This window comes from Uloborus diversus, chromosome 8, assembly GCF_026930045.1.
Source record: "Uloborus diversus isolate 005 chromosome 8, Udiv.v.3.1, whole genome shotgun sequence".
In the NCBI taxonomy this organism is placed as follows: Eukaryota; Metazoa; Arthropoda; class Arachnida; order Araneae; family Uloboridae; genus Uloborus; species Uloborus diversus.
The window spans coordinates 136,960,420-136,986,455 of record NC_072738.1 but is presented as its reverse complement, the minus strand read 5'-3'; the positions used below and the strand labels follow the sequence as shown (position 1 = coordinate 136,986,455).

Here is a 26,036-nt window from a genome sequence, read left to right as displayed (position 1 = left end):
TCTATTATGCTGAACCTACTTAATTTTTCTAGAAGGTTCTACAGACATGACTGGTATTAACATGGCAGATTTTGCACGTCTTCATAAAGTTTCAAGGTTAATTTCAGAAAGGTTACTGACTTTTAGCGGAAAGCATTACTGGTTTTTCCAAGATATGTTACTGGAAGAAATTGGGCACATCAGCTGCCAATTATTTTTCAGGAACGTTTCTGAATCGTTTTTACAGTGTAGGGACATTATAACAGCTTGGTACCTGCCGAATTTATCAAGACAGTTATTTGGCGCAGTATAGCCCTCAAGGGCTCTTGCGCCATTAAAAATAAATAAACCAACTAATAAACCAAAACAGTTACAAAAGAAGTATCGCAAACATGGCCAAAGCTAAGGAGGAATTGCACGTAAGTACATAGCATTTCACTTTTGCAAATCTTGCAAAGCTACGTAGTCCATACTTACTCGCTCTCTTTGGGAGTTTAATCAGCATGAACGAGCTGTAATCGAAATGAAGCCGATGTACCTTATAAATACTCTCAGTTAGTCTTCAAACTGAGAGCTAAAATATTTTTTATAACAGAGAGAAGTCTGAATTTGAACAACTTGTAGCCCATCAGGAAACGTTTTGACAATGATACTTGATTTTTCCAGAAAGTGGATAAAAACCATTGAAATTCCGAAACGTGACACGGAAATACTCAATAACGTTTCGGAATTTTTTTACAGTGCAGAAATTGAAACCATTATATGCTATAGTTCAATCTTCTGTTTTTCTATAACTAGGAGAGTTGAGAAAAATTAGGCCCCTACCATCCCATTGAGCGTCTTCGATATAAAAACCAGGTTCCATTTATTTTTCTTTCTTTTCTTTTCTTTCTTTCTTTTTTTTTTTGTAATATGTCCGCGTAATGTGTTGGTGTTCGAAATAGTTCTCTAGTTTGAAGGACTTTTAGGTGATACCGCGAAAGACACCTGTTTCCAAAACTTAAAAAAAAATTTTTGAGGAATCGCAATTTAACCGTGTGTTGCTTTGTTCTAAGCATAATAACGTAACTTAGACTTAATCTATCATAACTATTTTGTTGCTTTTTAAATTGAGTATTACAATTTTGCATTTTCTACTCAGTTGGAGTCGTTAATTGAAAATTAGTTTTCTTTTTTGTCGATTCGCAAATTATAAAGTTTTAGAAAAAATATTTCCATTGGTATTTTTTGGTAGCATAAAAAAAAAACATTTTAAAAATACATAAACTTAAGATAAATAGTATTACGAATAATTTTCTGGCAAAATTTTACGTCAAGACATATTAAGCTGTAGGACATTGTAATTCGAAAAATGTGCTAATTCGCTCAATAAATCTTAGTTTGGTAATAGTGTTTCAGTTTACAATGACTTGTTAAGTTCGTTTTACACTGAGATGGTTTTAAACATGCACAAGAGACTTACCATGAGAGAAAAGGGGAAAAAAACGCATTTTTTGGTGAAAATAAAAAAAATAAATAAACAAAATAAAATAAATACATAAATAAAATTAAGTCCGTACTTATTTCTTAACGTAGTCTAATCTCAGTATTTTTTACTTACGCTGCAGAGAAACGTATTTTTTGTTATATTTTTTTGCAGAATATAAGAATTAACAGGCTCTCAACCTAACTGGATGTAAAAATATTTAATGCATGATAATCGTTTTTTCTCCTTCCAGATTTCTCACCTACGCTCCAGAGGAATGGAGTTTCTTAGTATTCCTTCTACATATTACAAAACGCTAAAGGAAAAGCTAAAAAGCGCCAAGATTCGTATTACTGAAGACATGGACCAGGTACTGTTCAAGTTTACATGGCAAATCCTTACAGATTAGATTCAAGCTTTCTAACGCATTGATTTGGGACTTATTTATAACTTTTATTGCAGTAGTAGATCACTCCTAAATGTATCACAGATTTAGATTAAACGAATCAAGAGAGCTTAAAAGTGATTTATAAGTTGCATTTTATAATTTGACTTTCTAAGCGAACACCCTAAATATTTTTTTCTTCAATATTCATTGCCCCTTTCTTAAATTTTATACGATTATTGAACATGACATAAATAACACATTTTGACTGCTTACTTGTTGAAAACAAATTTTCGATATATATTTTTTTAGTGACATATTTTTAGCAAAAAACTACCGTCTCCTTAACTTTTCGAATGCTTTCATTTTTTCATAATTTAAAAAACTTTTTGTGTCTATCTCTTTGTGAGATACGAGAGAGTGATATGACCCTCCAATTTGAAAATTATTTACTAAAAACATGTTTTACGGGTATATGTTTGAAAATTTCCCCCGTAAAACGTGTTTTACTTCCCCTAAGTTTAACTGATAATTATTTCAAACCCACACATTGCATGTACATTAACTTTTCGAGGTTTATATCACAGTAATTTGTTCAAGTACCATGTTTGCAAAGTTTCAAATCTTTAAAGTTAATACTTTTTTCGCTAGAGCTGTTGGCGTAAATAAAAACTTAAAACCGTGGTTATGAAAAAATCAATGAAGAAAAAGTAAATTTCAGTTATAAGCAGTGCATTTGAGTTCATTAAATTTCTTCTAGTTTTCTCAATAACTCTCGATTAAAAAAAAAAAAAAAACAATTGCGGACATAGAAAAAAGAACACTAGAGCTCTCTAAATTTCTCAAAATCTCAAAATCGATTTTTTTCGATAATTTGGGTGTTCGCCTACGTTAACAATTTTAATCACTACTGTTTGGAACACTACAGTATATTTAAGTTAAGGGTGACTTTTGATGCATTTTGCAATTTATTCATTAAAAAAACTATTTTAAACAAAGAGAAGGATTTGTCTTTGTTTTGTTTTCTATCTTCCTCTTTTTGCGATATTAAATTAGCTACAACATAGCATAGTTTTCTGTGGTGCAAGTTTTACATATTCTCTTCATCATTGTCTCTGGGATAATTTTACGAGAAACATTCAAAATACAAAACTAAATATATAAATTACTTCTAATTAAGCGCATAAAATAATTGTTATTACATAAATAACTGTAAAAAAATCAATTCTTTATTTCAAAGTTGAATATGCTTTTAGGCATATCTTAGCAAATAAACTCTCAAACGAAAAATGTTCCGAATGCAACTTTATTCATTCTTTCAAATTTGATTTTTTACACCCCCTCCCCCCGAAAATTTCGTCCTTTGAAAACTCTCAACTATTTTCACAAACGTAACAACTCTTTATTTTTTGTATTTTTAACTAGATATGATTCTGTTTTAAAGAACCTTATCAAATACACCCTATAATAGTAAGCATTTTTGTGTATTATGATTTTATTTACTACAATTAATGTTATAATATTTTTCCGACAGTTCTTTCTCTAAGAGTCCTTTGTTTTTTTCTACAGCTTGAGAAACTGAACATCCTAATAGATTATGATGACAACGGCTATCTACTTCAGATCTTCACGAAACCAATGCAAGATCGACCAACCCTGTTTTTGGAAGTGATACAGAGACATAACCATCAAGTAATTTTTAGAATCTGAGATATTTTTCTTCTTACACAAATCGTAAATTTACCTTTATACTTAATGTACTTCCCTTTAAACTTAATTGCCTGAACATTTGTTTTATGGCACTGTGGATAACAAAATAGGCAATTTAATTTAGATCCAATTTCTGTTTTATGACTTAATGATGTTTGTTGGCATACAGTGGTTTGTTCTAAGTATCCCAGCCATGGATTACCGTTATTTGAGTTACAGCAAAAAAAGTTTTTTATGTATTGAGAAAAAAATAGAAACGAATAAGAGAGAAAAACATTTTAAAATGCAATAGCCTTTACTTGCTTGTTGTTCTCGACAATCACTATAACTTCATTAAACCGTCGTTTTAATATGGTACCTAATCAACTCCCAATATCTGTACGATAAGTTAAGGACGCATTTTTTATGAAAAACGCGTAACAAATATGTGTAACACACACACACACACACACACAAACTCATATAATAACTTCTCAGTATCACCAGAAAATCAGACTCAAATTTATATAGACGTATCGCAGCAGAGGCCACAGCTAAAAAAAGGAAAAAAAATAATAACAAGGTTTTCCATAACTACAACTTTCAAAAAAATTATTCACAATCTACGCGAAAGGTGTTTTATGATTTGTTTATGGTTGGTTTGCAGTCCAAACTAACAGGGTGTGTATTAATAGTGTGTAAGTTTTTCTTCTAAACTCGATTTTTTTTTTTTGCTTTTTCACTATTCATAATACCGTTTATATAGCACCATGCACCAGTTATGTAAAATAATTTATTACCAGTGTTATCGCAAGAGCAGATCTCTCAGTTCAATTTTTTTTTTTATAAATGTTTATTACAGTTTCAATTTTAGTTTTCAGTTTCGCCACTATTGCGGTCGGTGACAAATCAGACTTTTGTGGGGGGAAAAACACGATATTTGCATTGAACATTGAGTAAAAAGTATTACTATGCATTCCTTTGTATCAAAATACTGTATCACCGAAATGAAACCACTTTTTTATGCATGTAATTGCACTTAACACTTTTTAATTTTGAGGCTTACATTGGCTTCTTTTAGGTCAATGCATATAAATAGAAGAGTCAAATTAGTACTCCGTAATTGTTCAGACATTGTTTTATTAAATATACACACATGATTCTTAGAACTTTACTTGACATTACATGAACTTTACTTTTGACTGCTCTTTCCTTGAGGTTGCTTCGAAAAATATGGAATTTTTCGTAGCGTATTTCATTCAACGTTTGAAAATGTTACTAAAACACTGAAACATGCCCTTGAACGTGCACATCTCTTGGTGCTATCTTCAATCTTTCTTCTAAAATGAATTGTTTTAGCATTGCCTATAAACATTCTGTAAGTAAATTTAACGTTTTTTTAAACATGTTGTAATTTAAGGTTAATCAAAATACTCTTTTTTCAAGTTATTGTAGTTTCTTCAATATTTTACTACTTAAACTTTTAACACAACAAAGCCAGTATTAGGGGAAGGTAGCCGTCAATGAACCACATAGCACATTTGAACTTGTTTAGGAAGTAGTTCAGTCTCAAACTTTATATTGACGATAGGAATAATAACTCAGCATATTTCTCCTTTAATAAAAATATTCACTTTTATGCTGACTGTATTCAATAAAGAATAAAAATTAAAAAGAAATATTTTAGCATGTGGTCCATTCATGGGAACCAGTTGCTATGGATGGACCATTGAGTTTCCTTTGAAGGACCACATTTTCAAATAAGAAAATCAAACTGTAAAATAGAAATATTTATTACAGGAGATAAACATAGACTACAAATAACAGTAATTGTTTAAAAAGAGAAAATTGGTTTTTTAAAAATTGTTTTTATCACAGGAGAAATATAAAAACTCGCCACCACTTGATATTTTTTAACTTGTGACTTACTCTTAGCAAAAATTTCACGGGGCCTCTTTTGAACAAATGGGAGTCTTTTGTTTCATTCAAGTTCAAAAAATTTGATCCACAAAAAGTTTACTTGATAACAAGGATTTTGTTATAGCACATTGCATGCCCTCAGTTATCCACCGGCTTTATTTCACTTATTTTGGCATTTTTCTCGAACAACAAACGTACTTGGAATGGTATTAAAATTTACTTAAACAAATACTGAATCAACTACACAACTTTTTAAGTTGAAAATATGATAACTGATAGGAATTTTTAAAACTTATTTTAAACATATTTTTCCATCATTATCACATTTATTTCAAAAGATTGATCAATTATTAAAGATAAGTGAGCTGAATCTTCAATAGCATTTATAGGATTCCAAGAATGAACCACTTTGTTAGCTGGTTCATTCATAAAAACGCCTAGTAGTTCAATGATAGCAACTGCGTCGTTTTGACTGTTTTCATAGTTGTCACTGTTGTGGCGATTCATGATGAAACTTTAAATATTGGGAATAGTACTTCAAAATGTACTCTTTCAAGTAAATGTTCCCATTTAGTTGTTCAGTAATATTCAAAGCATGTAAAAGCAAAATACAAACATCAATAATTAGTAAGTGAACAGTAGAATTCTATTTGGACGTTTTACAATATGATGTACTGATTCAAGCACTTTGACGATTCTGCTTTGGATTGTTTTGAGAAAAAAGAAGACACTAGAACTGATTTCGTGCCTGAGAAAGCTCTGGTGGGGAAAATGTCTTCCAAGTCTAGTCAGGGAACCGGTTCATTGACGGCAACCTTCCTCTAATACTGACCAGCCTGTATTAATACCAATTAATTATGGACCCTATTGAAGATTTATAGTGTAAATCTGCAGTTAATACTTATAATTGTTTTTATTTTGCCTGTGTTGGGCCATAATAACACAATATGCTAACACAATCTCGTATTTACGCCTCTTATATAAGCATTACTGGTACAGTCATAGAAAAAAAAAACGAAACACTTTTAATTATTCGGCCATTATACATGCTAGAAAGGAAACAAAGGTGTCATCCGACTTGGTTTAAAGTCTTCTTTAAAACTATGTAGTCAAAATTTTGATAAGGGACCATATACAAAGCAAAACGAGCACAAACTCTTGATTTTTAAATAGGAACCCCTATTTTTTGCTACATAATTATGTTTAGACCGCTAAAAACAGCCAGGGTATGAAATGTCACTGCATTCCGTGCAGTAGAACAGGAGTTATTAACGAAAAACGTTTAAGGGACCGTCACCACATTGAAAACGTTTCTTTCAAGGTCACGGCTTATCAATACGGAATGTAAACAAAGAAAAGAACGAGATTATCCAGCTCAATTCATGATCTTTTGAAATTCTCTCTTTTTTCCGTAATTCGATTAGTTTTCGGACGATATTTTTTGGGACGATAATGTTGCGCCAAAAAGCGATTTACGGTCAAAAACTTTTTTTTTTGAAAAAAAAGTTAAAATATTTACAGATTTTTGTCTATCAGGATTAACCTAAGAATGACGGACCGGGTTTGACTGGTCCATCGTATAGATCGTTGTTTAGTAAATCGAATAAGGACAAATTAAAATTAATGGAACTTTTTGCCTTTTCTAATATGAACCTATTGGATTGCTTATATAATCTTTCAGCAAATTAGCCTCAAAGAAATGTAAATATCAAACCTTATACCTAGAATCATCATGTGAATATGTTTGATAAATGTATTGCACCTATGTTACAGGTTTATTTTGGAATGAATAGAAAGTCTTTTGATGTCAAATGGAATTGCGCGTTTTTAATTTCGCAGAACATCGACAGTAGTTTGGGCCATCGCACACAAAAATATAAAAAATATACCGCACAACGTGGGAAGACGCAGCATTAAATAGGTTGGAGACACGAGCGAAGCAAGGTTTATTTATTCCGTGAAAATTTTCTCTATATACATAAAATGAACGAAGTATCAATCTGAAAAATAAAACAGAAACAGGAGAATATAAATACCCGTTAATGAGCAAACTGTTCATACTCGAACTTTATTTGGTAAAAATTTGGTTATATGAATTAACACTGTGAACAAACGCGGTAATTGTTCTAGCGGCTTTTTTGTAATAAAAAAAAAAGAGAATTTGTTTCAAATCCAAATTTGATGCGAAAGATCATAATGCGTGGTAATATTAAAAAAACATAACACAATTGACGGTTTTAGTTAAACATGTAATGGCTCTTAAAAGCAATTTAGGAAAGTAATGTCCCAATGCTGTTTCTAGCAACGGGATTCGAGATGGTCCAACCCGTAATTTAAAAAGACAAAAGTTATTTTAGCTTAAACAAAGATGAACCAAAATCAGACTTCTTGTCTTTTTTTTTTTTTTTTTTGATTTTGTAACTTAACACATGAAAACAAAGCTTAGTATTTTCATTAAATTACCGCCCATTAGCCAGGGCTAAAGCAAAAATACATGGTGGTGTATTTCATGTAAAGCTTATTATTATTTGGTATTGTTTCGCGTACTACATACCTGCAAATGAACATTTCCTATACCCTGAGGCTATCGCACCTACAGCAATATTACACAAAGCATACCCGACAGGTGAGTTTAATCTATCCAAAGACTACAAATTCATCCTTGCTACGGATTTCGCAGACTGGAATCGAAACTAATCGGGCGGGATGCAGAAGTCACCTCATTGAAGCTAAGAGTGCGAATAAACTGGTAGGTAAAGTAAATTTATTTGTTGTATGTTTACGGCATCTCACTGGTGAGATAAATTTTCTTCATCCACCAATTTTTAGGCACTCTCGGCTTCAATGACATGACACCTGCATCATTGCTCGGTTAAACCAGGTGTTCGGTGAAGGGCTGTTGTGCTCATTATTAGGACCCACTGCAGCCATCGAATGGGATAATCAAACCTTAGTGGAGACGCGGGCCACATTTAGCCCTCGTAGCTGGTCCGTGTGACCGGTGTTTGCTTAAAGAGTAAGACCAGAAAGTTAAATTAGAGTGCCAGTGTCATAAAGTTGGAGAAGAATATTCAGATATTAAATTCTGAAAAACATGCATTTAATAAGATAGACATCTAGTAGTTGATATCAATAATTTTTTACAACTCTTTTTTTTTGTCGATATTTTTCCACGTTATTAAAAAAAAAATGAAATTTTATCTTTGTCTTGCAAGAATAGTTTTAATGTGAAATGCACAGATAATGACCGAAAAAAAAATAGAAAAAAAAAGTACTTAAATTATAATTAAGAATAGACAAAAACTCAACTTAATCTAACACGCAAATTAATGTTTTGTTAACTTTTTGACGAAGTCAAAAAAAAAAAAAAAAAAAAGTTCACAATTAGCTACAACTACTACTTTCGTGCAGAATGAGGCTCAAAGCACGCGGCCCTCTACTGCTACTAAAATTTCCTCTCCTACCACACTGAAAATTATTCAAACACTTTACAAATAATAATAATAATAATTCCTAAAAACCAGTAAACTTATCTAAGAGCAAATATTACCTATTGACTCATCTGGATACTGTTAAAGACAAAACTTAACACTGTCGGCTATTTTTCGAGTGCTTTTCCCCGATTTAGACAAGGCAATAATTATTCCTTTTAGCAAATTATTACCGGAAAGAGCCATTAATTCTACAGTTTATTGCAAAAAAAAAAAAATAATAATTTGAATTTTTCATTTTGGATTCAAATTATGTTTTTTGCAATCACGAGAGTGTGTATGTAGGCGTGTGTGTTTGTGTGTGGGGGGTATGTGTGTGTGTATTAGCACGTGTGTTTGTGTCTTTGTGCAGGCATGAGTGTGTGGGTAGTTGTGTGTGTGGGGGGGGGGGGTATGTGCATGCGTGTATAGGCATATGTGTTTGTGTCTGTGTGCAGTCATTAGTTTGTGGGTAGTTGTGTGTATGTGTTTGTGTATGTGTGTAGGTGTATATATGTATATATGTGTATGTGCGTGTATGTATGCGTGTAAGTGTAGGATATTGACGAAACCTGGAGACGGTTTTCGCTAGAGGTGCAGTATCGTGAGGACCCGGTCGACGGTGATGCTGTGGAGGTTGCTGGTGGGAAAAATCAAAGGAACGAAAAATACAGTCAAATGAAAGCAATAAGCAATCGTGATTGCTCAAAAAAAAAAAAAAAAAGAAGTATTTTAGTGTAGCTTTTAAATAAAAAAGTTCTATAAAATATTCTTTAATCAACAATGAAGTAGTGTTTCGCATTATTTACACATTGACGTTTGAATGATATCCACAAAAAACTGACGATTGCAATATTGTGTTGTTCTTCTGCAGAGGCAACGAATAAATTTATGCATTTAAAAAATTCATAGACGTAACTCTTATGTAGAAAATCCACGTTATAATTGGTTTGCTTATTTTGTTGAACATTTTTTTTTTTCATTTTTTACGAGGAAACCAACTTTCATAATTTCTGTTTTAAAATAGTATACGGTCCCCTAAAGTGAGAAAAAACGAAGTTTTAAGCATAGTGCAAAAACTATTGAATATTTTGAGCTCAAATTTTGGATTCCCGCATAAAAGCTCGTCTAGATTGTTTTTCTGTTAAAATTTAATATGGTTTCAGATCATATTTTTTTCAAAAAATATTAAAATAATTCATAAAAAAACTAAAATTACATTCTAGGTGTTGTAAAGGGCGTTTTTATTATTGGGTCGATTCATATTTTGATATAAAAAAAAATCTTTGCCGTGCCCAATCTAGTTTTTGTTTTATGAGTAAAAATATCAAAATACGTTTTAACATTACGAGAGGAATTTTTCAAAACTCGATTCTGAAGTAACGGCTGAATCGAATTAAACAAAACTTTGCGTACAAAGTAAAAAAAGGGTGCTGATCACAAATATGTGATAAAAAAGGGGGTTTTCATTGAAAAATTTGAAGTTGATGCTCGTTTTAATATGAAGACGACCCCTTAACGACAATTTTTTAACATAATTATGTAGAACTTTTTATTCCTGAAACAATGACACCTCACACGTGTCTCTAGTGTCAATAGTCTTTGAATACGATCGAGTGTTTCGTTTTTTTTTTCTATGACTGTACCAAATGGTATGTCTTGGCTTTAGCGGTACCCGCTGAAAAAGAGATGGAATTTCTTTTCCTATTTTCAAACTATAAAGTTATTACTTTGATTCTGTAACTGATACATTATCTTTATTGCAGGGATTTGGCGCCGGAAATTTCAAAGCTTTATTTGAAGCAATTGAACTGGATCAAGCTGAAAGAGGAAACTTATAAATCTGGCGAATAATGAAATCAAAACTCTTTTATGTTTTAGGAACATAAATCTACTTCTGGATTTTTGAGGAAAAGTACCTTAAAAGTCATGTTCATCAACCTTATGTAGATGCAGATAATACCGCTCTTTGTAATCCACCGTATGACTTTGTTTTAAATAAAGAATATTGCAATTCATGTTGTGCTGTTTTTGACTAACATATAATGAAGCTAAATAAAGAATACTTTTAAAAATGAGTATAATAATGAGTGTATGGATTATTTTACCAATTTTTCCCAGCATACTGTAATATTAAATGTGTATCTTGTTTATTTTAGTCAGTCTTTTATTGCAAGAGGTAAATTCGACTCAGTATTTCTAAATACACCCAATCCTGTTTTGGTGCGGTAGATAGGGAGCGCATAGAAAAAAAATCGCGTAAAAAAAAGTCGCTCAAAATTACTTTATTAAGCACTCATTTTATTTAAAACTTTGTCAGTTGAGTCCCAATTTGCGTAAAAATTCTGACCACAAAAAAAAAAAAAAAATAATCTTCTGTACACCCAAATCTGTTTTATTTTACGGTGGTTTATTTTTCGCGGATTTGATTATACGCTGTTGTGTATTTCAAGTCTTTGTTGTGTTTTACGCTGATTTGTTTTAATTCTACGCCAAAACAGCATTGCAAACTGAGAAAATGTGTCTTTTCGTTGCAGAGAGAAACGTTTTGCGTACGTTTCAAAAAATAGGTGAAAGCCTTTGAAATTTTGCGCATTTTAACATTAAAACGTGTCTGAGGGAGTTGTAATAATGTTTAAGTATTGACTAACAACAATCAGTAACCAATGTTCTCCAGCGTATGTCTTTTTAACGTAACAAGCTCAATTTTCTTTATGCTTACTATAAAATGGTTCATACTATGTCTTTGTTTGTTTTAAGTATTTATTTTGTGATATCTGTTAATATTATTTAAGAAGTGACTTTGCATTTTACTACTTAGATTTGACGTTATATATGGATGTAGTAAATTCCTGTGCTTGGGCAAGGCGGGTTGCTACTAGATTTGCCCTTATTTCTACGAAATAACTGAAGACATATCAGTTCAACTTACTTTATAAGTGGTCAGTAAATACAAAAATGCCTCAGGCATGATGAGATATTGATTACTGATCAAGCCTCAAAAGAAAGATGTTTTAGAAGAACCAAAGCCGTCAGCTAGTTTTTATATTTTTTCACTGAATTGCTCGTCTATATTTGAAAAACGCGTAAGATCTGATGAATCAACTTGTTTCATTTATTTTCTTCGTCGCAATCATTTATTTTACCCGGTCAAAAATTTAATGTAGTAAAATGTTTCAAGAAAAGCGCCCATAATATAAGAAGAAAAAAATAAATAGATAAAATAAGATTACTAAACCTGACTTTATGGGGTTAAGAGATTAGAATGAAGTTATATTATTTAAGTTTAATCATTTGATGTTTTGCAAATATGAAGGGCTCGCGGTAAGAATGTGATATGCCACACGATGCGAATTTCAGTAGGCTAATTTTCAACTTATAAAAATTATTTATAGAATTTTTCAAAGGTATTATACACTGTAAAAATATTCAAAACGTTACTGAGTATTTCAATGTAACGTTAAGGGATTTTAATGGTTTTTATCCACTTAATAGGAAAAATCAAGTAGCATTGTCAAAAGTTTCCTGAATTGCTACAAGTTGCACGAATGCTGACTTCTCTCTTTTGTGAAAAATATTTTTAACTCCCAGTTTAATGATTGACTGAGAATATTTATAAGGTGGATCGGCTTCAATTCAATTCAATTATGACCCGGCCATGCTGGTTAAGCTTCAAAAGGAAGCGAATAAGTATGGACAACGTTGCTTTGCAAGAATTGCAGGCGAATGAAATTCTCGTTACTTGCTTGCAATTCTGGCATTGCTTTGGCCATATTTGCAATACTACTTATGGAACTTTTTTCATAAATCAAGCAATCGCCAAACGGGAATATTTCTGAATTTTGAAGGAGGTTTCCGGGATAGTTTCAGGATGGTTACTGAACATTAGAAGAAAACGTTCCTGGATTTTGCAAGGTATGTTCCTTGAAGAAATTGGGCACATCAGCTGCCCATCATTTTCCAGGTTCGTTTCTGAATCGTTTTTACAGTGTACTTTCTATATTCTGCGGTATTGAAACTAGATATGTTTTTCTTCAAATGACATAATTCAGAGTCACGTTGATTTCAACTTCAGTTGTAAGAAACAAACATTTTGATTGAAAAGTCAACCCTTGTGGTTTGTCACATTTCTTTCTTCAATACACTACTTAAAAATTTATATAATGTAAAAGTTTTTCCGTGGAATGATTCGTGTTTTTTTCCTTAGTTCAGAAGGTTATATGAAATACAGAAAAGATTTTATTTTTAGTGCATATAATGAAGTAACTAGTATTTATTGAAAATGTGTGTCAAACTACATTATAATTTATGACAACACTGCAGTTAGCAAGCTATAGCACAGATGTATTTATTGAGAAGGTGCACACATGGTTGAAGGAAAAAAAAAATTATAATTTTTGATCCACACAATTTTTGAGCATCCTTTTCATAGAATACTTCCAAAATTCTACTGACAATATTCACAATGATAAAAAAAAAAAAAAAGATATATTTTAATACAATGCGTAACAATCCAATGCTTAGTAGTTTTTAAAATTTAAAAACATTTTTTACGCGTTTAACTGCACTAAAAACCTTTTCGTATAATTGAAGGTATTGCCTTTTCTCCTTTAAAGCATTTTTGAGAGGGAACTCACTTCAAAGGAATTTTTTTCTCTTGCATTAAGTGTTCTTTGAAATATTTTCCTAAAAAAGAAGGTAATGTTTGATCAAAAACCAATTTCCTTCTTCCACCTTGCAGTTTTAAGGGAAAAAAATGTTTCAACATTCCAATGGCAACGAATTATTCTTTACTTTATTGTTAAAGAATTTTATCAACGAAAAATAACATCTCGAATTTGTCTCTTAAACGAATTCAAGAAATAAATCTTCAGTTAGGTAGTGAAGAAAAAGTAAGAAAGAAAAGTAAAAACGCGCAACTGAATTTTTGAATTAAAAAGTAGAAAGAAATTTCTATTTATTTAAAAGGGAAGAGGTTTCTTTTATCATAAAGAGGGATAAAGTAATTTTAGGAAAGAATATTTTCGCACTCATCTATGAAAGTCAATGCGTTAGCTAAAGGCTCCTCAGAAAAGAATTACCCAATGAAAACCTTATGGAAAATTCTTCTACGCCTAAGAGCTGAGCTTTTTTTCTGATATTAGTAAAACAGTGTGAGATATTCTTTATACAACCCCCCCCCTTTTTTTCGTTAAATCATCAAATGAATAAGAATTTAATTGAAAAGTACCGAGGAAAATGGTTTTTATCTAGCAGATTGACGTCATATTATAATTTAACTGTTCCTTTTAATATGGCACACATAACATTGAATTATTTCTTCCTCATTTTCGATTTACATTACGTTTCACTTTGATTTCATAAAAAATAAAGATTTTTTATTTAAAAGGGTTTTAATCTAGCAGATGGACGTCGTATTATAATTTAACTGTTCCTTTTTATATGGCACACACAACATAGAATTATTTCTTCCTTAATTTCGATTTACATTACCTTTCGCTTTGATTTCATAAAAAATAAAGATTTTTTAAATATATTCTTTAGTTGTTAAAACTGCTGATAAAATGTCGATTAAAAAATAATCGAAACTTAGACTATCGCATAGTAATTTTTTTTTCTTTTATTAATCATGCGATGAATGTGCAAAATTTGGAGCTTATTTTAATCATAAATAAGCGAGATACTACGCCGTAAGCTAACAATGATCTTACTATTTTGCGCACTTACCTTAAAACATGTTTGCAATGTCTAAGGATTTTTAAAGTAGTTTCTATACAGTAAACAACATGAATTTGGTAAGAGCTTAAAGCGGGCCGTTTCTAAACTTAGCGACACATATGTATTGAAATTTCGGCAGAATTGAATTCAAAAAAGTATTAGGAAGACTAGAATCAAGGAAGAGCAATGGAGTTGTTTCCTTCAGTTAAAAGTAACACTTTTAGTCACTGAAATTGATAGAATAAGCGAAAAAACAATAACATGGACCCAGAAAATACTTTTATTTTCCCAACAGTTATTTTTAATTATTTTTTTTAAATGCCCGATTTTTCAAACTAGGCGTGGTCTTGATGACGTCACAAATGATGCTCTTTGTGGCGCATGTTTCTACCGCATTTCTACGTTATGATAATCAAGAATGAATTAAAATTGCGCTCTACGCTTGCTATTAACCATATCGTTGCCAACACACGTGAGTAAAGATGCGAATTAAATATTTTGCTCTGTGAATGGCAAATCTAAATGGCATTTCATCATTTGTGATGTCATCGGCAGAAGCATAAATAATGAAAGCGCACCGATTTAAGTAATTTTTTTTAAATATTAAACTTTGTCAAAGTATTTAAAAAATGGTCGGATCCTATATTTTTAAACGTGCTCTTTCAGAAAAAAAAAATACTTTTAAAATTTTGGGAACAACCCCCATTAAGATCCTGAATTCCGATACAATTTCTATGTTTTTTTAAACGGAACTTCATAGGTCGTCAAAACTGGCCAATGTAGGCCGATCTATCCTCAAGAAGGACTTCCTGCAAATGCTCCATCTGTTAGAACATGAAAGGTAGCCTCACTTCGCTTTTTCTGGCATTAAAACAGCTTTCTGCGCTGCACTACGTTCACCCGCTTCACTGACGTTTATTATTCGTTTAAAACAAGAGTGCTTAGTTACATAACAAACCAATGTAATGCAAATCTTGCAAAGGAAACTCGTTGCAAATTTGTAATGTGTGTATAGGTACAAAGTTCATCCGCTAAATTATTATATGACAAAAAAAAAAAAAAAACACATTCTCGGGACTGGCCGACAGAAGTTATGGATTTAATGAAACCCATAAGCTTAGAATGTTCAATTAATAAATTCAACTGTATTTTAAAGAAAGTTATATTGATTTGTTGTTTTATTTTAGCTTTAACATTATGAGCATGTGTTATGCAATAAAAACATTATTTCGATTGGCCAGTCATGCGACTGCTATTTCTTTAAAACCATGTTATAAAAACAGAAAATTTTGCCTAAAGCTTATTCGTGAAATATTTTGGGGCAGGCTTAAAGTTACATTGGTTACAGCTTATATACATTTTTCAAGTAGATAGGACACCTAAAGAATTTAAAAATTCAAGAAATACAAAATGTAAAAAACCTATCACTTTCCTAGATGAGCTTGAACCACTAGACATTCGAGTTACTGTCAAACGCGCCAGTAGATTGTGCCACGGAAGCTTCGTTACAGATGATGTCTCAAACGGTTTTATATAAACAAAGCTTTGCGCATGCTGCTGTGATGTTCTGAGCGTTACCTTTGTTCAATACATATCAAAATGTTTGCTGCTGATATTTTTATTTTCTGTGTTTGAATCTGTGAAACTGTCTTAATGGTTTATACATGCTGTGTGCCGAGGTGTAAAGGAAATTATCCAAATACTCCTAAAGTGCAGTTGTTTTCCTTCCCCAAAGATGACGAACTGAAACGAAAATGGATCAGTGCAATAAATCGACAGGATTTCATTCCTACAAAGTACACGAAGGTAAGAAAATATTTTAAAATTTTCACAAAGTTTAACGTAGATGTTTTCTTTATTATATTATGAACTGAAATTTTTGCATGCTTCGGCCGCAATTTCTAGACTGGAATATATTACATAGGTGTATTTTGGACTTTCGACTTAAAATGGGCTTTTATTCTTGGTTCAGAATAATATTAAGCATTATTTTTATTCTTTACCGTCAAATGAAATGATATCCCTAATATAATTGGGTGGGAAAAGCTCTCACTTCCCAAAAGTTTGCCAAGATGCTACTAAGGCACATCATTTGGTACTTCTTGTCAGCTAAATCATTTAATACTTACTTATCACTACATTTTTTTTTTAAAGTAGCTAACGTGTTTGACATAAAAAAAATAACTCTTCTTTCCGTTATTTTGGGAATAAATAATATCAACATCTTATAAACAGAATAGTTTGTTGTTGCTCATGAATGAGCTAACAGTTGGCAATTGAAATTAGTAGTTAAGCAAACTAATTCAGATTAAAGATGCATAAAAATTCTCTGAAAGCCAGGACCGTCATTTCGGATTTTTCCGGGGGTCAAAGGGTATGTATTCTATGAAAATTTAAATGAAAAACAATAAAAATCACCAAAGTTGGCAAAGCCAGAGGGGGTCGTTGACCCTTCTTAGTTGATGATTCCCAACCTGGGGACGATCACCTCAAAGGAGCAATGAGTGTTTGGGGGGGGGGATAATAAAAAGACTGCAAATATTGAAATTGAAAACTAATACGAAAGCTATTAAGTTCAGCCAAGGTGAAAAAGAAGCAAATGTATGAGGAAAAACAAGTTTTATTTATTTATTTATTTATTTGTGCAGTTTAAAAGTGACTGGATGAAATTGCTTTCCTATCTACATTTTACTTAAAATTAAAATTAGTTATTTATGTTTTCAAAAATGTTGATGTTGACTAGTGCCAACTTTCTGTTTTCTTCAAAGAAGAAGAGGGGGGGGGGTATGGCTGTTAGTCAACCTCTAAAGGGGTGCGATGATCTCAAAAAGATTGGGAATGACTTCCCAAAATATTGGGCCTGCTAAAAATTATTTATTGTAGTGGAATTTATTAATGTTAAACATAGATAGCTAGAACTGATATGTGTAAGATATAGTCTTGCCTATTTTCCTTATTGTATTTAAAATATGCCATCTTGAAATGAATTAAATGATTTTACTCAAATAATATATTTTGTTTATTTTCTCTCCTTCAGGTCTGCGAACAACACTTTCACGACAGCGACATTCGTAAAGAGGCAGAGTGTTATGATGACAGAACCGGCAAAAAAGTTACTGCACCTTTGAAACGTTTTCAACTAAATGAAGGTGCAATTCCAACCATATTTCCTGATTGTCCTGCCTATATGTCTTCCAACAAAATTGTTCGCGAGGACCCTGAAAAACGGCGCTCACGAATAGAAAATGATACATTAAATCAAGCATTAAATGACAGCTTGAAAGTTCAAATGGAGTGGGACGCAAAAAACACATTTGATTGACTAACAGGTTTATGTAACCTATTGCAAGGTAAACAAATTCCAAGACCTTGGGAATTCATCAAGAAAACTGATTTGATAATATTTTTATGGATTGAACTCCAACCTACGCCAAATTTAAAAGCTTCAGTCATAATTGATGAAAATTTGGAACTAAAAGTGCATCACCAAAACATACTTATTCAAAAACTGGGAAGCATGAAATTTCCTAATAAAGTGAAAAATATCAATGACATTTTTCAAGTATTAGAAACTCTCCCTTCTGACAACATGAAAAGTAAAGGACAGCTTGAAGACATGGTTTCTTCATTTTCAAAGATGTTGCTAGGAATGACTTTGGAGGAAGATGAAGAGAAATTAAACGTCTTCAAATTTGCTTGTGAGCAAATGAAACTTTCTTTGCAAGCAAAAGAAAGCCTCCGATATTCGCCAGAGACCATGATTTTTGCTTGCATTCTGTACACAATATCTGCACATGCTTATAGGTTCCTCAGAAATTCGTCACATCTTGTTTTCCCTCATCCAAGAACAATTCAAAGAATTTGCTCCTCACTAAACACCAATCCCCAATTTGAAGGTATGAATTATTCAAATTATTTAAAATCTAAAATGTCTTACCTTGATTCATCTGATAAAATTGTTACTATAATGCTTGACGAAATCCATATTAAACCATACTTGGATTATAAAGGTGGTCATATTGTTGGTATGGCTCAAAATATGGATACCGTAGCAACAACTGCCCATGTTTTAATGATCCAAAGCTTTCTTTCCTCTTATAAAGAAGTAGTTAAAATTGTTCCCGTCAAAAGTATTACAGCAGAGGAATGGCATAAATTTATTTTAAATTGTATTATATCATTAGAAAATTTAGGTTTCTTTGTAATAGCAGTTACAACTGACAATAATTCCATCAACAGAAAATCTATGCATTTTTTTTCTTCTCCTCCTGAACTGAGCATTGTATATCCACATCCTGTAGATAATAATAGACCATTATTTTATGTAATTGATCCTGTCCATATATTCAAATGTATTCGCAACAATTGGCTAAATCAAAAAAATTGTGAACAAGCTTTTTACTTTCCAGATTTTAATAATTTTAACCAACCTCTTAAAACTGCTTCTTTTTTATCTTTGAAAAAACTACATGAAATAGAAAGTGTAAATTTGATCAGTTATTCCTACAGTTTGAATAGAAAATCTTTGTTTCCTACTAATTTTGAAAGACAAAATGTTAAATTAGTTATGAATGTTTTTAATGAATATGTTGTTCAAGCTTTGTATAAAGTTGGCAAAGAAAAAATATACTCAATGCAGAAAATACTGCTAAATTTATTCAGATTATTTATCGTTGGTGGTCCATTGTTAATGTCAAAACCCCATTTAAAGGACTGAGACTCCGAGATGACTTCCAGCAACCAGTTTCAGACTCCCATTCAGAGCAAATAAAATTTCTGAATAAATTTGTTGAGTGGTTAGATTACTGGAAAGCTCAAAATTGTTCCAGTGGAACTCTAACAAGAGAAACCCATTTAGCCTTAACCCATACGACGCGAGCCCATATTGAAATGTCAAAATATTGCCTTACTGATCTGAAATTTAAATATTTTTTATTTGGTAAAATTCAAACAGATTCCTTAGAGGAACGTTTTGGGAAGTACAGGTCCTTAGCAGGTTCACAGTATTTAGTATCAATGCGCCAAATATATGAGGCTGAAGCAAAGATACGGATTCAGAACCTTCTTCCCTTAACCTTAACATCAAGTATTTATGGTTTAATTAATATTAAAGATGTAGATGATCCAGATAGTGATAATGTACAACTTAATGAATGCTGTACAAACTTTGATTTAAATGTTTCAGATTCAGATTTTAAGAGTGTGGAGAATCTATTGCCTGTTTTGATCTTTATATCTGGTTATTGTGCTCGTGTTGCTTTGAAAAAGTTAAAATGTCAGCTCTGCAGACCTTTTTTAGTCACAGAAAATGAATTAATTGTAGACAAAAATTATGATTTAATTATTAATATGGATAGAGGAGGATTACTCTATCCTCAAGAGCAAGTGGTAAATGTTGTTACTTGTTGTTATATCATTGTACAAAAATTAATCTCGAAGGAAAGTGAAAAAGAATTTCTGGGTGGCATGAATCATAGACAAACAGTTGTTAATTTAACTATGAGACATGCAATTTCAAATGAGCTTTTTATTGACAGCTGTGAGAACCACAGTGCATATACAATTATAAAATATTTGGCCTTCTCAGCTACTAATTCATTTTTAAATAATTATTGCAAGAAGGTAAATGATGTTAAGAAATCAAATGAGACAAAAGCGAACAAAAAAAGAAAGCTTGCAACAGTGTCATCATATAATAATTTGCCAAAGGAGTAATGGTTCATATTATTTACAAAGGCATTTCAGTGTGAACAGATTATGTTATGACATATATCCTTACGTTCATATAATTTTCACTTAGCATTGTGTTTGTATGTTCTTTAAACGGCTTTTTATTTCTAGTGTCTTGTCATTTTACTTTCCCTGATTAAAAAATGTATATTTATGATGAGTTCCCCTAGTATTTGCTAAATACATTAGTTTTAAAATTTTACAATGTTTATCTACTAGGGAAGATATAACTTTAAAATTTACATGCACTTCTTACCATGACTTTCTGCCACCAAAGTAATCCTAAGAAATTAAAAATGTATTTTTAACCCATCACAATAAATTTGACACTGTGGTTTAAATATTTCATATATTCTTTACTATGGTGTGTCAGCATGTGCAGATTTTGTATACAGAAGCCAATTTTTTACGTGTGCATAATTTTACATTTAAGCTTTGTGTATCCTTCAGTTTTTGTAAAACTATCTTTCTTTATTGTTTTACTTTTAATGAGGAGAAAATATTTTTGATGAGATATCACAACATTTAATGACATGTTATATTTGGCAAACATTTTCAAAGTTATACATACATTTGTTTTCGAACATAACATTTATTTTACATACATTTGTCTTGTTCTCACATTTGAAGAAGTTATTTATTACCATTCAAAAAATATCAGGAAAAGTTTTTTTATTTGTATTGTTTTGACATTTTTGAATAAAATAATTTTGTTATATTTTGTCTCTTTATTCTTGTTTATTTTATTAAACCAAACTCTTGTTTTCCAAAATATGGGCAGGTAATTATTTATCTATATGGCAAGTAAGTGTAATAATTTCTATTTCCGTTATGAAAAAGTTAAAACTACGCTTATTCCATTGTTTTAGCTGAATATTTTCTAAAATGCTTTTTAAGTGTGACTTTAAAATATGAGCTGTTTTGTAAAACACAGCTCATGAATATATTTTGAAATAAAAGTTTTTAAACGTTTTACATTCAGAAATAAGGCAGTAATTTTGATTTATAGAATAAGAAAAGTAAAAAAGAACAAAATAACCGGTGCTATGTATTGGAGTAGATTGGTCAACTTTAATGAGTTTGCATCTGTTGCCCTGTTGATATTTTTAATGTTTGCGTAAACGAAATTTTTCCGAGACTAGTTATTTTCAATCGCTATCGCTAGTCAATTCCCTGCTCTGAGTGACGTCACAGATGACTGCCATGGCTTTCTCGTATATAGGTGGCGCTGGTTGGGACACCTTTTTATGCCGCTTTTTTTTTTTAGCTCATTCGGAACGCACAATGTCCCCTGTGAAGTATTCCTTAAACAAATTATGCTTATTAGTATAATTTCAAAACCTAACGAATTTTTTCTGATCATGTTGTTGTTGCTTGTCCCACTTGGCAGACAGAAACATCAAACCAAGTCCATGAAGCCGTGCGAGGCCTTCGACATAGGAAGGCCATCCAACTAGCAAATGACGTCATCGTTTGTCGATCCACAATGATATTGGGAAGTGAGCACTTCGATTAATATTTTGGTTAAATAAAACTATTTGGTTTATTTATTATTGACTTCTGTTATTTTAGTAGCATTACAAGTTCTACTTTTTCATTTGAAAACATAAAAAGGAACCGATAATCATACATTAAAAAATACACTGAGCTTAATTCATAATATTTGACATAAAAACATTTATAAGTATTACAAAGTATTCAAATAACTAAACACGATTTTATTTTACAATCATGTTAAAACAAAGTGATAAATAAACACAGTTTTATTTTTCATTGGAAATTGTTTTTTAACTAATCGCATTTTAACTACTCGTATATTGTATTGAAACATTAAGTCTTAAGAAGTATTCAAATAAATAAATGAACTTTCATTTTACAACTACATCAAAACAAAAAATAATATTACTATTGTATTTGAATAAGAATTAAATGAAATTTTAAAAAATAAATAAACATTTTTACTTAAGAAAACGGGAAACATGACTGCAATATGTTTCAAAGACATAACATCAAATTAAAGTACGTAATACCATATTATTAATGTTAACTTAGCTGAGCAAATTTATGCTTTTCAAAAGACGTGAATGCTTGGGTGCCATCCCCCAAAGTAGACGGTGCCCTACCCCCTTCAATTATGAAAACTTCAAAAAAAAAAAAACCCCCAAAACATCTCCATCTCCCTTAAAATTTCAAGGGCACAGTTATTTATAACTATAGCCGTTGAAAAGCTATCATTACTATGAGACTATGATTCCGACCCCCCCCCCCCCCCTTCGGTGGGCACTCTCGAAAAATTACACGGGAATTCAACTTGAAAAACGTTAATTAAAGAATGTATAATACAACATCATGAATACTGTATGTTGTACATCCAAAAAATGTATTCAATATCTAAACAGCCTTTTTTTTTTTTTTTTTTGGAATTCGGCTACTTTTCCATTTTCAGCTTTTTCTGCTGCTAATGATTCTTGTGTGCGTGTGGGGGGGGGGGCTTTAATAGTTCATCATTTTAGGCTTTTGAAAAATTATTTTAAAAAGCATTAATTGATGACAAAGTAACCTTTTTCATAAAACTTTTCATAGAATGACCATTTTAGCAACTTTCTTTAATACTTAAAACCTCATATATGTTAAATTTAGATCAACATTTTGCTGAGTATGCTCTTTTAGGAAATCAATGTGACAGTTTTGTGACAGGGGGAAGGGAGGGGATAACAAGAAGTGTGACATCACGCGTTGTTTATAACAATATGCTCATGTTGAACAGCGTTACATGTAACAAGGAGGAGGGGGGGGGGAATTTGTTCAAAAGTTTGCATAATACTTTATAGACAGCCCCTTAATTCAATTTGTGTTACAGTTTCAGAGTTCCTGAAAGCTTATTAATAGAAAACCCAAGGAGTTAAAAAAATATGTAGTTCAAGATATTTTGCCCTTTTTAAGCATAAACAAACAAGCACAGAGCATTTGGCAAAAACACGTTGTGTATCCACTGCTCAAAACTAATCTTTCGCAAGCCCAGAAATTATGAATACCGTTAACGTAACCACAATGTGTGCATAAATATCATAAAACTTAAAGACAACAGTGAAAAAAAACCGTATATATTTTTTTAATTTACGCACAGAACCAGCTTGTTTGAATAACATTGCAGGGGCGTAGTTGGGGGGAAATGTTTGAGTATCGGACCCACGACCTCCGGCGTTCAAATCTAATCTTCTATCTCAGAACTACGGAAGCCCATCAAGGAATGTTTTTTGATCAAAATAACACATGCTAGCGTATGAAACAATTTAATCGAAACGGAAAATATAAGATTAGTTCAGTTAAAACCCTGTTTCAATAAACTTGCTTACATATTAACTGAATATCAACACCAAGTTACGTTGCTTCTGATAGCAACAAGTATATCTGCAGAAAATTTTGACATCCATTTCGAATAAATGCGTGTACAAAGTTGAAAAAATAAAGAAATAAAAAGTTGCAAGTTAACCGTTTCAAATATTAAAGCAATATACTAAAATTACAAATTACAGACAAAGATATCAGAAAGGAAACTGACAATTGTTCGTGTAATGGAGGAAAACTTAAGTAATCTTAACTACATAAAATGTAAATTTGTTTATCTGAGAAAAGTACTTACCTCCGAACTTTAAAATTTATTCCATGAGACGAACAGCTTTTTTCTTCACATGCAGGTTGTTCGGAAGCGGAAATCACTGACTCAAATTCACTCAGCAGACACTTATATTATATATATATTTTTTAATTGCTTCTAAATTCCGGTACGTGGAAAGGATGAGATAAATCCAACAGTATTGTATTCAAAAATGTGCAGCCGAAGTTAATATTTCCTATTTCATCTATTTCAATCAGACCAAGAAGCACTATTGTTTAACTGGTAGACTGCACTGCTTTCAAAGTTTCGCGCCAAGTTCAAAGATCGACTACTGGTGGCGTAACGAAGCGGGGGAGGGAGTTGTCTGGCCTGTTATCACGTGGGTCTCGAGCCGTGCGAACAAAGTTCCTCCAAAACAGCAGAAGGGTCAGACTACAGCTGATTCAGTCACAGCCGATGCAAGAGAAAATATGGGCGGGAGCAGCTTGAGTCAAATTGCATTTTGGGCACAAGGGGAAAACCTTAATACCAGCCACATGTCGCTGTGCTCGAGTGTGTACACTTCTCAGTCGGGCTAGGACGGTTTGATATTCTCTACTACTTGCCCGAAGTAAAGCAGCACCAGGGCGGGATGCTTTGTACCATTCATGTATAGGGGGCTGTCTCCAAAAGGAACTGACGCTTTGCTTAACACGGGTTGCAATTTCTGAAAAAGAAAGGCATCCGTTATGAGGAGAAATCTCTCGGCTCCCCTGACGATCCAGCCCATCAGCAATCTCATTTCCAAATACATCAACATGTGACGGTATCCATTGAAAAGTAATGGTGAGACGTTTACTCAAATGTTTTAGATGTTGGATTATGTTCAGAGTCGTTTTGTCACCCCTTCACCTTTCTGATCATGAGTTTTTTTTAGCACGATTGTCTAAAACCTTTTTTTGTGTTTTGATACTTATTAACACTCCAATTAAAAATTTCACACGATGCTGTAATGCTCCTAATGAATAAAAAATTCGATGCGATTTAAATGACTTTTCATAATTAAAAAAAATATGTTCTGCTTGCTACGGAGGAAAAAAAACTAATTGCTATTCTTGCATTTTTTCCGGTAAAAATAATCATCTTAAAGTAATAAAGCTTTAGTGAAAAGTCATTAAACTCACATTTCTCTGGCAAACGTTTCTGCAATTGCTCTCGACAACATTTCCTCTTAAAATTAGAAGAGCAATTATTGTCTCTTTTGTGCGTCGTATAATAGTCAAAAAAGAACTAAATAATAATTTCAGTTTGTTTAAACTTTTATTTAAAAAAATGCATTTTCTTTCAACGTTACGATATTTCTTACTGTGTTTTTAATAAAGAGTATTTTAGTTTCCCTCATGTTTTCGTTGTTTTCTGTTATACTACAATTGCACAAGATGTTTTGTTGCTAAAAAAAAATAAATAAATAAACGAATAAACTTAACGAAACTGTTGCTTTTTGAAGTTTTTAATGGAAAAAGAAAAAGTAAGGAAATTTATGTAGCTTTGAAGCAAGTTTAATACCCGTAGAAAGAAAAAAGAATGGAAGACAGCATCCAAAGGTAGTAGTGTGTATAAAGTTTGATTTTATCGATAAATGGCGGGGTTTTAATTATTATTTATTTTGTATCGCATTGTTCGATATTTTGAACACATTGTTTGTGAAAAAGTTATATTTTTTAATTGGGCTGTGTAAAAAATAAATGTTTTTTGCAGACCTATTGTTTGATCTGCTAAGTGCTTTTCATGTGCTATCGTTAAGGCGCACATGTCAATGATGTAAAGAGAACTTTAACTCCCAGTGCTCCGACAGATGGAAGCACCTGCGCTCTCCTTATGCGAAACTGCGCTAGGGTTTAATTTTTTTGGATGCCTATGCCAAATAACACCTTCAAACGATCTTAAAAATGGAGCATGGGTCGTGCAAAATGGGTCCCTGGGTATTTTTTGCATGTTGAAAATCCACTGAAAACACTTGTAGCACTTGTTTTAAACGTAACATAATGTTTAAAAAAGCCGTAAGAGGTCAACGTGTTACAT

The 26,036-nt window shown here is 31.9% G+C and overlaps 2 protein-coding genes across 2 annotated transcripts in view; both read left to right on the top strand.

The window, feature by feature from the left end:
• LOC129227442 (4-hydroxyphenylpyruvate dioxygenase-like) overlaps positions 1-10,914 on the top strand; it is a 47,298-nt gene extending 36,384 nt beyond the window's left edge. The window contains exons 11-13 of the mRNA XM_054862000.1: positions 1,698-1,814; positions 3,399-3,521; positions 10,675-10,914. Of these exons, the coding sequence (XP_054717975.1) occupies positions 1,698-1,814; positions 3,399-3,521; positions 10,675-10,749 (315 nt within the window). The 3' untranslated portion in view covers positions 10,750-10,914. The remainder of the gene's footprint in view (positions 1-1,697; positions 1,815-3,398; positions 3,522-10,674) is intronic.
• A 5,365-nt stretch (positions 10,915-16,279) lies between these two features.
• On the top strand, positions 16,280-17,948 carry LOC129228621 (THAP domain-containing protein 1-like). Its single transcript, XM_054863303.1, has 2 exons — positions 16,280-16,432; positions 17,664-17,948. Exons 1-2 carry the CDS (start codon positions 16,280-16,282, stop codon positions 17,946-17,948), a joined length of 438 nt encoding a protein of 145 aa, XP_054719278.1.
• The last annotated feature ends 8,088 nt before the right edge of the window (positions 17,949-26,036 follow it).

Bases quoted from the DNA above. Each gene is read 5' to 3' on its own strand.
- LOC129228621 (XM_054863303.1), top strand. From the start codon at position 16,280: ATGGTTTATACATGCTGTGTGCCGAGGTGTAAAGGAAATTATCCAAAT. The intron at 16,433-17,663 runs GTAAGAAAATAT...TCTCTCCTTCAG, and splicing joins TTCCTACAAAGTACACGAAG to GTCTGCGAACAACACTTTCA.